Raw genomic sequence first — 15,633 nt, forward strand, 5'->3', positions numbered from 1 at the left:
GACCCAATGTAAAAATTTCTGACTCGATGTCCTGCAAAAAAACTCAATGTCCTGCAAAAGTGACTCAATGGTCTCCAATCTAACCCAATGTATTGCAATCAAACAAGAAATTGCAAACCAAATCCCAAATCTCTAGTGTTCTTGCAAGAAGTTGCAACTAGAGGGGATGAAAGGTATTGAAAGCCCCAAATTTGCCAATGTCCTGCAAAAGCCCCAACACTATTTCACAGCCAATCCCAAAACAGATACGGAATCTGAAGACAGCTTCGCACGTGCAAAACTGTACGGAACTCTCGGGACAAGTACAAGCTGTACGGATAGCTCTTGTACAGATGTACGGAGCACATCCAGTGTACGGTGTACGGCGTAGGTACGGAGCAAGTACATGGCTGTACCTATGCAGGTACGATGTACGAAACAGTACGGAGCGTAGTACGAAATCCATGTACGGCACGGGTACAATGTACGGAGGCTGTACAGAATGCAAGTACAAAACCTTATGTACGATTGTACGGGAAATATACAGCGCAGTACCTCTGTTGTACGGAAGCCTGGTGTATGGAATCACAACTGTAAGCAAGTCTTCTCACGTGGTTGTACGACGACACAAGTATGGAGCGAGTACGAAACGCATTATTGAGCAGTACGGATGCAAGTACAAAATGTTCCGTACAACGGGTGTCCTGTGTGCATGCTATTTGTACGGGCATCCATATAGTCGTATGGACTGTACGGATGAAGGAACAGGTAGGCTGAGGGGAGCTGGTGCAAGTCCAAGAGCAGAAGACGAGTCAAACGTGGCTCTGATACCACAGTAGGATCGATTAACGAGAGAGAGCAAGTACAAGGTAAAAGAGTCTTGAGGTAGCAGCCGTCACGTCAACTAGTGTAATAGAAAAGAGAAGTACATAGTACTTGTACCTAGATCCTAGGACTAAGTGTCCTACGTGTCACATAGGACTGTGTGTCCTATGCAACATAAAAGGCACAAAATAAACTAAGTGCCTATAACTATGCCTACAAGGCACATACTAGGGCCCATAGGGCATCACTAGAATTGGGAGAAGATGGCCTACAAACTGGAAGGCCATACTCTTGGGGATGTTGCTAATATATACCTAGATGAATCCAGAAACATTCCCAAACTCATCCTCTAAAAACACAACATAGTGCAATTTCAATCTCATGATAGTCACTCAAGAGGTTGAAAACCATAAACTACATCACGCATAGCAGGGACTAGCTACTATGACATCCCCACTGACGTCATCAGCGCCCAACAGTGGGTGTAGACCATAGTATAAAAATATGCTCTCACACATACAAATCCACACACCCACACATACTTGAGCATCCATTTATACAAAGTCTGTGTACAGAGTTTTTGTCGGCACTCCGGAGGTGAAGGGCAGACTCAGCCATGACGAAGGCTAGCACTAAAGGAGAAGGCTAATCAAAAGGTAGTCCAAAACCTCTTCATTCAAGCTACAACTGCTTGTGAAGTCTAAAAGATTTCATTTTAGTCTCTCCCAAATGAGCATCTAAATCTAGCTGATAGGGCAACGCACCATTTAAGATAGAAAGAATTATCGCAATACCAACACGCCATAACTTGGAACAAAAACTTCACAAGGTGAAATTTGCATGTCCGCTAATACGGCAGAAGCATATACCTAGATGAATCCAAGAATGTTCCCAAACTCATCCTCTAAAAACACAACATAGTTTCTTTGGAAAAAAAAAAAAAAACAACATAGTGCAATTCAATCTCATAATAGTCACTCATAAGGTTGAAAACCATTAACTCCATCACGCATAGTAGGGACTAGCTACTATGACACCCCCACTGACGTCATCAGTGCCCAACAGTGGGTGTAGACCATAGTATAAAAATATGCTCACACATACAAATCCACACACCCAAACATATTTGAGAATCCATTTATACAAACTCTCTGGATTGAGTTTTTGTCGGCACTTCGGAGGTGAAGGGCATACTCAGCCATGCCGAAGGCTAGCACTAAAGGAGAAGGCTAATCAAAAGGTAGTCCAAAATCTCTTCATTCAAGCTACAACTGCTTGTGAAGTCTTAAAAAATTCATTTTAGTCTCTTCCAAACGAGCATCTAAATCTAGCTGATAGGGCAACGCACCATTTAAGATAGAAAGAATTATTGCAATACCAACATGCCACAACTTGGAACGAAAACTTCACAAGGTGAAATTTGCATGTCCGCTAATACGGCAGATGCATTTACCTAGATGAATCCAGGAATGTTCCCAAACTCATCCTCTAAAAACACAAGATAGTATAGTTTCCATCACATGATAGTCATTCATACAGTTGAAAACCATAAACTCCATTACGCATAGCAAGGACTAGCTACTATGACACCCCCACTGACGTCATCAGCACCCAATAGTGGGTGTAGACCATAGTATAAAAATATGCTCACACCTACAAATCCACACACCCACACATACTTGAGCATCCATTTAATCAAAGTCTTCATACTGAGTTTTTGTCAACACTCCGGAGGTGAAGGTCAAACTCAGCCATGACGATGGCTAGCACTAAAGGAGAAGGCTAATCAAAAGGTTGTCCAAAATCTCTTCATTCAAGCTATAACTGCTTGTGAAGTCTAAAAGATTTCATTTTAGTCTCTCCCAAACGAGCATCTAAATCTAGCTGATAGGGCAACGCACCATTTAAGATAGAAAGAATTATCGCAATATCAGCATGCTGCAACTTAGACGAAAACTTCACAAGGTGAAATTTGCATGTCCGCTAATCATATACCTAGATGAATCCAAGAACTTTCCCAAAGTCTGTTGGAAACGAGCAAGCTGAGCAAAATGGAGACAAGAAGATGGACACAAATGAAGAACTGTCTCATAGAATGAAGAGAAATGAGGGCCATATGTAGGCTACCTCTACATCCATACTGACATCATAGATGACCTCATACCAAAGGCCACCAAGCTCCTAGAATCTCTCCCCTATCCTCTAGAAGCATCTAGCTCCATCTAACACACCTAACTGCCCCTCTAGCACACACATAGGATCACAAGTGTGCCTATGGAGAGGCAGGACATTGACAAACCCCCCCTCAAGGGACTGCCTCATGCTATGTCAAGGATATAGCTAGCACAAGGTGTCACATGCCATCTCATGGTGGTCATGGATCTATCAATGGCTAGGATCTCAAGCTAGCAAGGGTTCCCATGGGTGTAAGGTATACAGAGTGGGAAACACAACCCCCGTAATGGTTATCTCCCTTGCATGTACAAACAAAATGTCTGCAAGAGGTACCATGAGGGCAAAAAACAAAACCCCCCCTAATGGTTATCTCCCCTACATGTACAAACACAAGTCTGCAGGAGGTACCAAGGGGACAACACATACTCACATGGTCTACATCATAGGTGACCAGAGGTGAGGACAAAGAACTCACAGTTTATTACCAACATGGTATCAGAGCCCTTTGATCCCCCTTGAGCCCATTTCTGCCACATCATCATCTTCTTCTTCTTCTTCTTCTTCATCTTCACCATTTCTCCTCTTTCTTCCCAAATCTTGCTAAAGCATGTTCTCCCTCAGTTCTCCGCCTATCTCCAAGCCCTTCCTACTGGAGATACCTCTCAAAGGGGCGAACCTTTGGCTGCAAGGAATTGAAGCATCTTCATCTCTGCTGGTCGCCATTTCACGCAGATCGTCGAATCTCTGTTCTACGTTTTCTCTGTGCCTGCTCCTTCTTTCTCTAATTCCTTTCACGGGAAGCTTCTCCATACCTTGGGCTATCTTGTGCTGAAATCTGAGCAGCAATGGCTGCATATTCAACGAGAAAACAGAGAAAAACCAGTCGACTTTGAAGAAGCGAGCTATGGCGACCTGACGCGGATTTGCGCCTCTCCTCCTCAGTGGATTCTCTCTGGTATATGAGCTTTCTTTTGCCTCAGAAAGCCCCTTTTTCTTTGCTTTGGAGAGTGAGATACAAGCCCTCCAAGTTCAGGCCTTTGTTTTTGACAGTTTTAACAAGGTTTTGAAAGTGATGCTACATTAGATGCTACTTTAGCATTTCTGAGGTTTTGAAGTTTTGAAAAGCATTAGTACAACTGTGGCTACAGCTTTCTTTTAAGTTGCTATACCTGGATTTGATTGCAAAGCTTTCATTTAGCCACCTATGTGAAGCATGTAAGTGAAAGCATCATTGATTTGTAGTATGAAATTTGGTCACAAGTCTTTGCATTAAATGCTTATACTTTGAAGCTTTTCAGTTATTTTTCTAGCCTTGTAAGAGAGAAGACACTGCCCAATACCTGGGTTAGACCCTCTCATGGCTACCATATTGAATATAGATAAGTTCAATGGTAAGGGCTTCCACACATGGCAGATAAAGGTGAAATTTGCATTGATGAGGGAAAACCTCTGGGGACTTGTCAAACCGGCTTCAACTTCTTCTTCAACAGCCTCCAATGTTGGAGAATCCTCAGCTCCGACACGCTCGACAAGAGATCCTGCTAGAGAGGAGAAAGCATATGGCATCATTGCTCTTGCTTTAGGAGATGATTATATTCATCACATCTCTGACTTAGAGTCTCCTTCAGAAGCTTGGCAAAAGCTTGACATTATTTTTTGTACTAGCTCTCACATCTCAAAATTATCACTTAAAATTTATTTCTTTGAATTAAAGATGGTTAGTGGCACTCCTTTGGCTGCCCATGTCAATTACATGCGAAGTCTTATGACTCAACTTGCTTCTATCAACTCTCCTATCACTACAGATGATGCAATGGCAGTGTTGCTCAAGAGTATGCCTGAAGATTATGATCATATTGTTACCACTTTGAAAAATCTTCCTAATCCTAATCTTGAAGGTCTTATCTCTACTCTCCAAGAAGAAGAAAGGCACATGGAGCTCCGGAAAGGCAATGACATGCCATAAAAATCCAGAAGGGCAAGTTTTCACCTTGCAATCATTGTGGGAAGACTAATCATGTCTCAAAGGACTGCTTCAAAATCAATCCATGCAAACACTGTGGCAAAAACAATCATCATGAAAGGTTTTGTAGAGCCAAAAAGGAAGCAACTTCAAAGACAGAAAATGCCAATCTACTTTCAGTTGATGTGCCTCCACAAGATGAGGCATCCTTTGAAGATTATGCTTTTTGAATCATCTCCATGTGTGCTCCAGATCTATCTTTTGTTGAGTCAAGGTACTCAGCCTGGATAGTCCTCCAAAATGAATGAAATAAACTATTGTGTTTTGTGTGTTTTGTAAACACCTCTGGTCACCATATGATGTAGGCCATGTGTATGTGTTTTTTGCTCCATGGTACCTCCTGCAGACATTGTGTGCATGTACATGCAGGGGAGATAACCATTGGAAGGTCTTTTGTATCCCTTTTGTTTACCTTACACCCATGGGAACCCTTGCTAGCTTGAGATCCTAGCCATTGATAGATCCATGACCACCATGAGATGGCATGAGACACCTTGTGCTAGCTGTATCCTTGACATAGCCTGAGGCATTCTCTTGAGGGGGGGGTTTTGTTGGGATATCTCAAGGTGTATGCCTCAGGCACACCTTGGTTTCTATGTGTGTGTGCTAGAGGCACAGTTAGGTGCCCATAAGCACAGTTAGGTGGTGGTAGAAGCCACATAGGATGATTGAGAGAATCTAGGAGCAAATTGAGGAGATGATTGTGGAGCTCAGAGGTCATCAGTGATGTCAGTGATCATGTAAGAGGTGCCTACTTAAGGACCTCACCTTTCTTCATTCTATAAGCAAGAATTCTTAGTTTGTGTTCACTCTGTGCTTTCTTTTCAGTTTACCAACAAAGTCAACCCCTAAAAACACAACATAGTGCAGTTTCAATCTCATGATAGACACTCATAAGGTTGAAAACCATAAACTCCATCATGCATAGCAAGGAATAGCTACTATGGCATCCCCACTGACGTCATCAGCGCCCAACAGTGGGTGTAGACCATAGTATAAAAGCATGCTCTCACACATACAAATCCACACACCCACACATACTTGAACATCCATTTATACAAAGTCTCCATCCTGAGTTTCTGTCAACACTCCGGGGATGAAGGGCAGACTCAGCCATGACGAAGGCTAGCACTAAAGGAGAAGGCTAATCAAAAGGTAGTTCAAAATCACTTCATTCAAGCTACAACTGCTTGTGACATCTAAAAGAATTCATTTAGTCTCTCCCAAACGAGCATCTAAACCTAGCTAATAGGACAACGCACCATTTAAGATAGAAAGAATCATCTCAATACCAGCAGGCTGCAACTTGGAACAAAAACTTCACAAGGTGAAATTTGCATATCCGCTAATACGGCAGAGGCATATACCTAGATGAATCCAGGAACATTCCCAAACTCATCCTCTAAAAACACAACATAGTGCAGTTTCAATCTCATAATAGTCACTCATAAGGTTGAAAACCATAAACTCCATCACGCATTGCAGGGACTAGCTACTATGACATCCCCACTGACGTCATCAGCGCCCAACAGTGGGTGTAGACCATAGTATAAAAATATACTCTCTCACATACAAATCTACACACCCACACACCCACATATACTTGAGCATCCATTTATACAAAGTCTTCATACTGAGTTTCTGTCGGCACTCCGCAGGTGAAGGGCTGACTCAGCCATGACAAAGGCTAGCACTAATAGAGAAGGCTAATCAAAAGGTAGTCCAAAATCTCTTCATTCAAGCTACAACTGCTTGTGAAGTCTAGAAGATTTCATTTTAGTCTAGTCAGTCACAGTAAATGGTCTACAGTGAAGGCCCATGCATTGTGGTTCATTTGGCTTTCCAGGAATAGCTTTCAGTTTAATGATACAGTATCTAACCCTGTAATAGATTTCATGAAATGGTTCAAAAGGCACATATCTGCTTTCCCTTAATGATGTTGATTGTACTGACTCTTTGCTTATGCTCAATCTGGTGGTTTCACAGGCCCAAAGGTTGGTTGACTAGCAGATATTCAATTGCAATGATACCCTCAAGCAGCTGCACAAAGAAATCACTGCTCATGACCAGTTTTTTGATGGCTGCAAACTACAGCAAAAAGTTCTGCAAGCTCCAAAAGCTCCTATCTTCTTCTAGGTTAAAGCTGAGGAGACCTGATGTGGGAATATGAGGGTTTATGAAGTTCTCAAAGGTTGACAGCTATTCTTTTGTGGGGGCTGGTGCAATATGTAAACAAGGATATGTAAAGACTGATCCTATGATCCTTTATTAATATAATACAAATACTAGTTTTGCCCGCAAAAAAAGAAAAAGAAACCCCAGTCACTACACCATAACAAGATTCAATCAACCACCCAGTGGTACAAACAACCACAACTTAGACTATCAAGTCCTGGTAAGACATATAAGATGACTAAAACTGAGACTCCAAAATACATCAACAGAGATATACATGACAACAGAATAAAACATGTAAAGTTCCAATAATGTCTCTCTCGAAATATTGTACTATAACCACTATAATGAGAATTTTCATGTAAATAAATCAATTTCTAGGGGTTGAAGTGTCAACTTACACTCCCAAGGCCTATTTGGGTGAAATTGTACTGTGCTGCAAATCTTGAAATGTGTGAAGGTCCCTTTGAGGGTGTTTCACTTAGAATTGTTAATTTAAAAGTACTCCATCTTGAAAGACATGTTAATGTTAATGTCTTTCAATGCATGATTGTACAGACACAATACAGATTCCACAACCATGCATATAACTAAATTGCGTTGTTGTAGATTGCAATACTTTTATTAAAGTACTTCAAGGATACATTTGTATGAATTCCACGTAAAGTCTTTTTCAGCTTGTGATTTTGTAAATCAATAACCTGCAAAAAGCCATGGCACTGTCACTTTTCCAATAAAAGCCAACCCATACAAGAAACTTCACCCACAAATATATACATGCATGCAAGTATGTCTATCCGCATGAGCATACACAAGCATAGATGCGCACACGCGCGCAAACACACTTTTTTTTTGTGAAATCACACACACTTTTCTTTTTTTGGGGGGGGGGGGGAGGGGGGGGGAGGACCTTTCATTAACACTTCACCCAGGAGCAGGCACATCTCATACAAGAGCAGTCTCAGGCTATCCGAGACCAGGCCGATCTTATTCAGGGACTCAGACAGGAGATCTTGTAGCTCTGACAAGAGGTCACTGCTATACGCACAGTCCCAGGGAGCACCCCAGTTGTGGAGGCACAGATTGCGAGCATGCAATCTACCATCGAGGAGACGTCCAGATAGGTCGATGTAGCCAAACAAGAACCTACAAGGGTAACCGTTTTGGCTACCCTCTTGGAGCAGCAGCAGAGAGCCAGCAAGGCTCTCAACATCAGAGTACGTGGGATCCCACATACTGAGGCTACACCGATGGCAGATGCGACGGCCTTCGTGGCCACTACTCTAGTGGCGACTGAGCACAAGATTGAGAGAGCATGGCGGGTAGGGAAAAATCCCAACCGACAGCAGCCCCTTATCATACGGTTCCACGATGCTCAGGCACGATTTTCAGCTTTACATTGTAGGTCTACCTTACGAGACCAACCAGCGATCTTGATGGATGAGGACCTCACTCCACTACAAGTTGAGGAGAGGCGCTTTCTGTTGCAATAGCGGGATCAGGCCCGCAAGGAGGGGAAGTAGGCAGTCGTACGAGATGGATGACTCCTTACAGGCCCCCGTCTAGCACCCACCTCTCCTCCCAAATAGGGAGGCGGGGTCTATGAGACTCAAACATCCGAGACCCTATCTTGCACCATCTGGAACTGTAATGGTACCTTATGGTCAGAACCACGGAACTTCTCGGAACATAGTCTTTTATACAAAGACACATCAAAGCCCAGAGCGCCCATTACCAATAGTCAACGAGTATACATGGGAGTCTGCCTACTGAGATGAGATGAGGGATTCAAGAGGGGTTCGAGGGTCAGGAGGAGTCGCAGTTCTTTATAGATCCACACTTTTGGGGCCCGTCTCAGTGGAGTAGAGAGATACACATTCCAGGTTTCTTTGGATCCGGATTCGGCACATGGACAGCCGGGATCTGTTTATTACAGTTAGCTACTTCCCCCCCAAGACCTCTTTATTACAGTTAGCTACTTCCCCCCCGAGACCTCCTGCTTTGCCAGAGATATTCGAGGGGAGGATGAGACATCTCCATTTGCTGCTCTTTATCAATCCATTGTTGACTTCTCTAGCCGCAAAGAAGTCCTCCTAGTTGGGGACTTCAACGTGAGGACAGGCGCTCGTCACACACCACTCCTCGATTTCAGGGATGACTCCACTCTACTGCCAGACATTGACCTTGAGGAGGTAGGTATGCTACAAGTTTCGGCTGACAGACAAGGACCATTCACATCTTATGGGGAGGCCCTATTAGACCTCGGCAAGATGCATGATATCATTATTTATAATAGTCTTGACAAATGGCCCACATCAGGTGGCTTCACGTGCTTTCCACATGGGGGAGGCTCCAGTGTTGTAGACTACATCATGGGATCCCCTGCCTTCACATCTCGCATCACTGACTTTACCGTAGCACCTTTCCCTCCAAGGGCTGATCATACCTATCTTTTCTTTAGCATTTCTTTACCCCACCTACCATGATATACACTTTGATCGCGATCACTCACCTACCTACTCTGGCCATCTATACATACTTCTCGCATACATTGACTTTATACCCCTATTAGAGGATCATGTTGCCCTAGTCACCCGCTCACTACACAAGGCTGCTCTTCACGCTTTCCCCCCACCACCCGCTCCACCCACCCACCACCACCTCGGACCGTACCTTGTAATAGCTAGTACGATGATGAGTGTAAGGCTTTATGTCGTCAGCTCAGATTCGAAACCAAAAACAATCTTCCGAGTGAACCAGAGACGCTACGCGAGTACCGTCGGCTGGTTCGCAGGAAGAAACTTGACTTTGTTCACCGGAACGAGGAGCTACTGAACATTCTATTCAGTAACAACTCTAAGGACTTTTGGCGGAGATTTCTAGAGGGACGGTCCCCCTCACCACTCACTGACACTCAGGTGTGGTTTGATTATGCACACACACTCTATGATATCCCAAATCAGCCAATCCCTAACCTATCACATATGCCACGCCCCACATCCTGCACCCTCTTCACTGGGGGGGGGAGGGTGGTAAAGGATGCCGTAATGAAACTTCATAATGGCCGAGCGAAGGATCATGAGAGACTATGCACTGAGTTCATTGCATATGGGATTAACCTCCTAGCCCCGATCTTAGCAAAGCTCTTTAATGAAGCTGTTTGTTTGGGGTTTCCATGCACCTGGACCATCAACACTATCTCACTTATTTACAAGGCAAAGCCCGGAGAACTATAGGACCATTATGATTGGACATGTCATGTCCAAGATTTATGCATCAGTACTTGATTCTAAGGTCAACAGATTTGCGGAGTGTCGAGAACTTAGAGTAGCAGGACATACCGGTTTCACACGTGATCATGGGACCATGGACCACATTCTTGCACTCATATGTATCATCGAGGAGGCGAGGGCACGGAAGTAGAGGGTTTACTGTTGCTTTGTGGATTTCCGCAAGGCATTTGATACGGTTCCGAGAGCCCGCCTCATACGACGCCTACAGGATTTGGGTTACGACTAGGAGATCATTTGGGCTGTCATGGCACTTTATGAGCGAGTTACAGGCAGAGTCCCGGCAGGATTTGGATGGACAGACGAGATCAAGAGCACTATCGGGGTCAAACAAGGGTGTCCATTATCATCTACCTTGTTTAGCCTCTACATTGATGAGCTCAAGACAGTGATGTAGACACAGGGGGGTAGGTTGCTCTCTCGCGGACACGTTGATCCGGATATTGCTTTACACAGATGACGTGGCTCTCTTGTCTTCCTCAACAAAGGGGCTCCAGAGACACCTTGATGCACTACAGTCTTTTTGTGAGTCTCATGATTTGAAGGTCAACTTGGGTAAAACCAAGGTTATGATCTTCAATACATCTCGAGCCATCATGCGCCAGGGGCAGTTCGCATTTGATGGGTCCCCTGTTGAGGTAGTTTCATCATACACTTATCTTGGGGTCGTCTTTTCTGGACCCATCTCCACTATGAGACCCGTGATGCATGCACGATTGAGCAGAGGATATGCTTCATTGGCTAGACTAGAGAGGCAGTGCTTCCGCTCTCACTTTCAAGATCCACGGACCAAAGGGTTGCTTTTTGACTCCTTGGTCTGCCCAGCAAGGATGTATGGCAATCCATGCTGGGGGCTAGACTTGTTGGATACAAAGTGGATCAGGGTGAAGCGGCTACACATTCTCATGTTATCACGGATGATCCGTGGTAAGCCATTCGTTCCTCACCAGATCATTCGAGTGGAGTTTGGGTCATCCCCATTACAACTAGATGCTGCATTTCAGGTCATCACATATTTGTACCGATTCAAGGAGTATGGGGATTACACCTCTGGGCGTAGCAGGATACCATGGCTAGCACTGTCCTCTTCTATGGCACTAGCAGCAGGGGGAGACCACAAGTGCTGGTATGCATGCACAGAGAGATGGTTTGAGGGACTAGGGCTCCACATGGACAAACTACCTCCATTCCAGTACAGCATGGATGCTCCGTTCTCTCCGCTCCTATCACACGAGGTCAACCAGGTTATCCGAGAGGATCTATTACAGCTACACACATTCCGGACTTGTGGTTGGGCCCGAGTGATCTTCCAGTGAAGCTGGGCTTCTACAGAGATCACTTCTTACATATCACAGCACAGGGTTTCATTGATCCACCAGGATACACACAGATTCACCTACCCCACTCGCTGAGGATCTCTCTTGGGCAGTTCCGGGTCTCTTCACACAGACTTCGCATCGAGAGCGGTAGAGCAAAGCAGTTACCCAGGGAGGGGTGCATATGCACACTGTGTTACATGCAGGAGGTTGAGACAGAGGAGCATTTCATCTTCACGTGTCCTGTTTACTATGAGATTCGAGGGCATTTCTACTGTCTCTTCAGAGATAGTTATGGGATTTTGGCCCGTTTCCTCTCTTACCCAGACCAGCGGTGTTTGGCCAGTTTCATTCATGAGGTGCCTAGACACCGCGAGAGGATACTCCGAGCACGGAGACAGGAGCAGCCCTCTTCCTCGACTGACACCTCTCAGAGCTCTATCACGGAGTTCTTTCAACTAGATCACATAGACCCCCACGAGACGAGACCTGGACATGACCGTGACCTGGAGCCTGTGACCCTACAACTCAGACACAGGGTTGACACACAGATCACACTTGGGGACATCCCCTGCTTGTTTAGAGTCGGCGGAGCCCGACCGACGGGGGTCACAGTGGCCCTGGTTAGACGTAGAGCTACAACTAGGAGACGTACCAGGACTGCACCTTTGAGGGGCCGACAACACTCTATTGCCGACCTCTTGCCTCCACTGCCTTATCCATCCTGATGTCCTGGTGCTGATGAGGATGATGATGATGATTATGATGATGTTGATGATGATGCTGAGATTGATATATAGTCGACTATCGACATGACTATGTTGTACTTAGGACTTAGTACTGCCATTTTGCATTTTTTTGGATTCTGCATTGGTGTGGATGCTCGTTTGGTAGCTCCACTACCACAGCTCATTGTATCAGGTTTTTCACAGTCTCATAGACCCATCGGTCTTCCGAAGACTTTGATAAACTCTCTCTCTCTCACACACACACACACACAAACACAACACACACACGTATAAACTCATCCTCTAAAAACACAACAAATAATATAGTTTCAAATCTCATGACAGTCAATCACAAGGTTGAAAACCATAAACCCCATCACACATTGCAGGGACTAACTACTACGACATCATCAGCGCCCAATAGAGTGCAAACCAAAGCATAAACATATGCTCTCACACATACATATCCACACGTCCACCCACACATACTTTAACTCTAGTGGTGAAGCTAGCACTAAAGGAGAATATATATACCTTTGTAAGACTAGAATAAGTCCAATCATACAAATTTAGATTTTTTGTTGTTCTAAAGATAAAAAATCTACATAGAAAATAAAAGAGAAAATAAAAGAGAAGAAAAAAGAGCTTTTAAAAAACTTTTAAGAAAAACAAAAGGAAGACATACTTAGCAAGCAAAGCAACACTTATGTCGTCATCAGTGCCCAAGCATAAGCAGCTATACTAGGTTTCTAAAGACCCACGGAGTCTCTTGGGCAAACCCAGTGCTTACTAAAATACGTCAAATAAACAAAAGAGGAAGAAAACAAGAAATAAAGAAGAAAGGAAGCAAGTGACTAAGCAAAAATAAACAAGCAAGTCAAGAAACAAAATCTTCCAAAAAACTGGAATCTCTCTCTCTCTCTCTCTCTCTCTCTCTCTCTCTCTCTCTATCTGTCTATCTATCTCTCTCTCTTTCTCTCACTCTCACTCTCAAGGGAAAAAATGGGCTATCAACAGCGTTCTACAGCAATATGGGGGTGAAACAGGGATGCCCACTGTCACCTACATTGTTTGGCTTATGCATTGATAGACTAGAAGAATCGGTCGAGGAGACACTACAAGAAAAGAGCATATACAGCCCTCAAATCTTGGGATATGCTGTATTACTGCTGTTGTATGCAGATGATGTTGTTTTCTTCTCACACACAGCAGAAAAGGTGGGATGGATGATGCATGTACTTCATAAATTTTGTGTGGAAAGTGGCTTTGCTGTTAATGTCAACAAAACAAAGATGATGATAGTCAAAACAGTACAGCCAGCAAACACACCAAATATTATGTACAATGGCCAGCAAATTGAAAGAGTGCAAACTTTCAAATACCTAGGGGTGGATATACGAGCAAATCACAGGTGGAGTGATTGTGTTCAAAAAAGGATTGATGCAGGGTGGGGTAAGTACTATCAGTTTGAGAATGATTGCAGGAATAGTGACACTATAAGATGGGGTATTAGACAAATCCTTTTTGATGCATATGTTGTACAGACAGTGTTATATGGGGTGGAAGTTTGGGGAGGAAGTATCTCAGCATCAAAATGGGATGATATTGAGAAGATGCAAAAATCATTCATCAGAAGGCACTTGGGAATCAAAATTACCACACCCTACTCAATCATGCTTCTAGAGACTGGCACCAAACCAATTGAAATAAGGGCATTGGAAAGAGTTTTCAAATACATCAAGAAGGTCAAGGCCATGGACATACACAGACTACCAAGAAAGGCATGGGAAGCAAGTAGAAGACTTCAAAAAACAAATAAGAGTAAGATACTATCCTCAGGATGGTGGCTAGATATTCATGGCTGGTTCCAAAGGTGGGAAGTTGCCTCATATTTAGATAGCCCCTCAGACAAAATGGATGAGGAGGCACTGCAAAAAGCGCTCCTTGAAGCATTGCATCATAAATGGCAATCAGCTAAGAAAAGAGCTAAGTTTGAATACTATTGCCAACATATTAGTCCCAGCTATTGGAGCACATATGCTCAAGCAGAGGACAATGTTCAAAGATACATAAGCATGCCCATACCTGTTAATGTCAGGCGTAATATTGCAAGTATGCGTACCCGTTCTCATATGCTAGAGGTGGAAAGAGGAGCCTGGGGAGATACTTCAAGAGATCGACGAATTTGCCAAATGTGTGATTTGCAAGACGTGGAGACAGAAGCACATGTTTTATTGACATGCCCACAGTATGCCCACATAAGGAAAGATTTCAGAATGTCGTAGAGAGGCACTCAAATCTTGTGAGCCTACTCACGCATGTACATCCTCCTATCTTGGGCACATATATTGGTAGGATTCTTAAGCACAGAGAACAATGCACGATGTCGTAGGCTATAAAGCAGTGATACTGTGTTACTTTATCACCCCTTCCTCTTTGGAGGACAGAGACTTCCTTTTTTGTATCTTCTCTGATCAGATGAGGTCCCATGGATCGTTTTTCGGCCCCCAGAGGACGATAATACAACATTCTATTCTATTCTATTCTCACTCTCACTCTTATTTAAAACATAAAAAGCTAAATGGTCCTTTACACTTATGTATTGTTTCCTACAAAGAGTCAAAAATACATTTCTAACTTAGAAAGCACAAGCATACTCAAACAAACTCTCTTTTGAAACTAAAAGAAAAACGGGCTAATCAAAAGGAGAAGGCTAATCAAAAACTAGCCCGCATTCTCTTATCTTGGGATTATCTTCTTCGGACCCAGCTTCACTATGAGACCCGCGATGCAGGCACACTTGAGCAAAGGGTATGCTTCATTGGCCAAACTAGAGAGGCAGTTCTTCCACTCGCACTTTCAGGATCCACGCACCAAGGGGTTGTTTTTTGACTCCTTGGTTCGCCCAGCAGGGATGAACGGTAGCCCTTGTTGGGGGCCAGACTTGTCGGATACAGAGTGGGACCCGTGTGGAGCGGCTACAGGTTCTCATGTTATCACAGATGATTCGTGGTAAGCCATCCGTTCCTCACCAGATCATTCAAGCTGAGTTTGGGTCACCCCTTTACAGCTAGATAATGCATTTCAGGTCATTATGTATCTGTATCGAGTTAGGGAATACC

General features: G+C 43.9%; 1 protein-coding gene across 3 annotated transcripts in view; it reads right to left on the reverse strand.

Moving 5' to 3' along the window:
- Positions 1 to 15,633, reverse strand: part of LOC147897295 (Transducin/WD40 repeat-like superfamily protein) — a 146,753-nt gene that overhangs the window by 41,418 nt on the left and 89,702 nt on the right. For all 3 annotated transcript variants that reach the window (XM_087380467.1, XM_087380468.1, XM_087380466.1), the window contains exons 6-7: positions 7,822 to 7,878; positions 7,579 to 7,621 (exon numbers count right to left, since the gene is read on the reverse strand). In XM_087380467.1, coding sequence (XP_087236593.1) covers positions 7,579 to 7,621; positions 7,822 to 7,878 — 100 coding nt within the window. The remainder of the gene's footprint in view (positions 1 to 7,578; positions 7,622 to 7,821; positions 7,879 to 15,633) is intronic.

The sequence above is a fragment of the Dipteris shenzhenensis genome, chromosome 10 (assembly GCF_047967505.1).
Source record: "Dipteris shenzhenensis isolate YYH24624 ecotype China chromosome 10, Dip_SZ_1.0, whole genome shotgun sequence".
NCBI lineage: Eukaryota > Viridiplantae > Streptophyta > Polypodiopsida > Gleicheniales > Dipteridaceae > Dipteris > Dipteris shenzhenensis.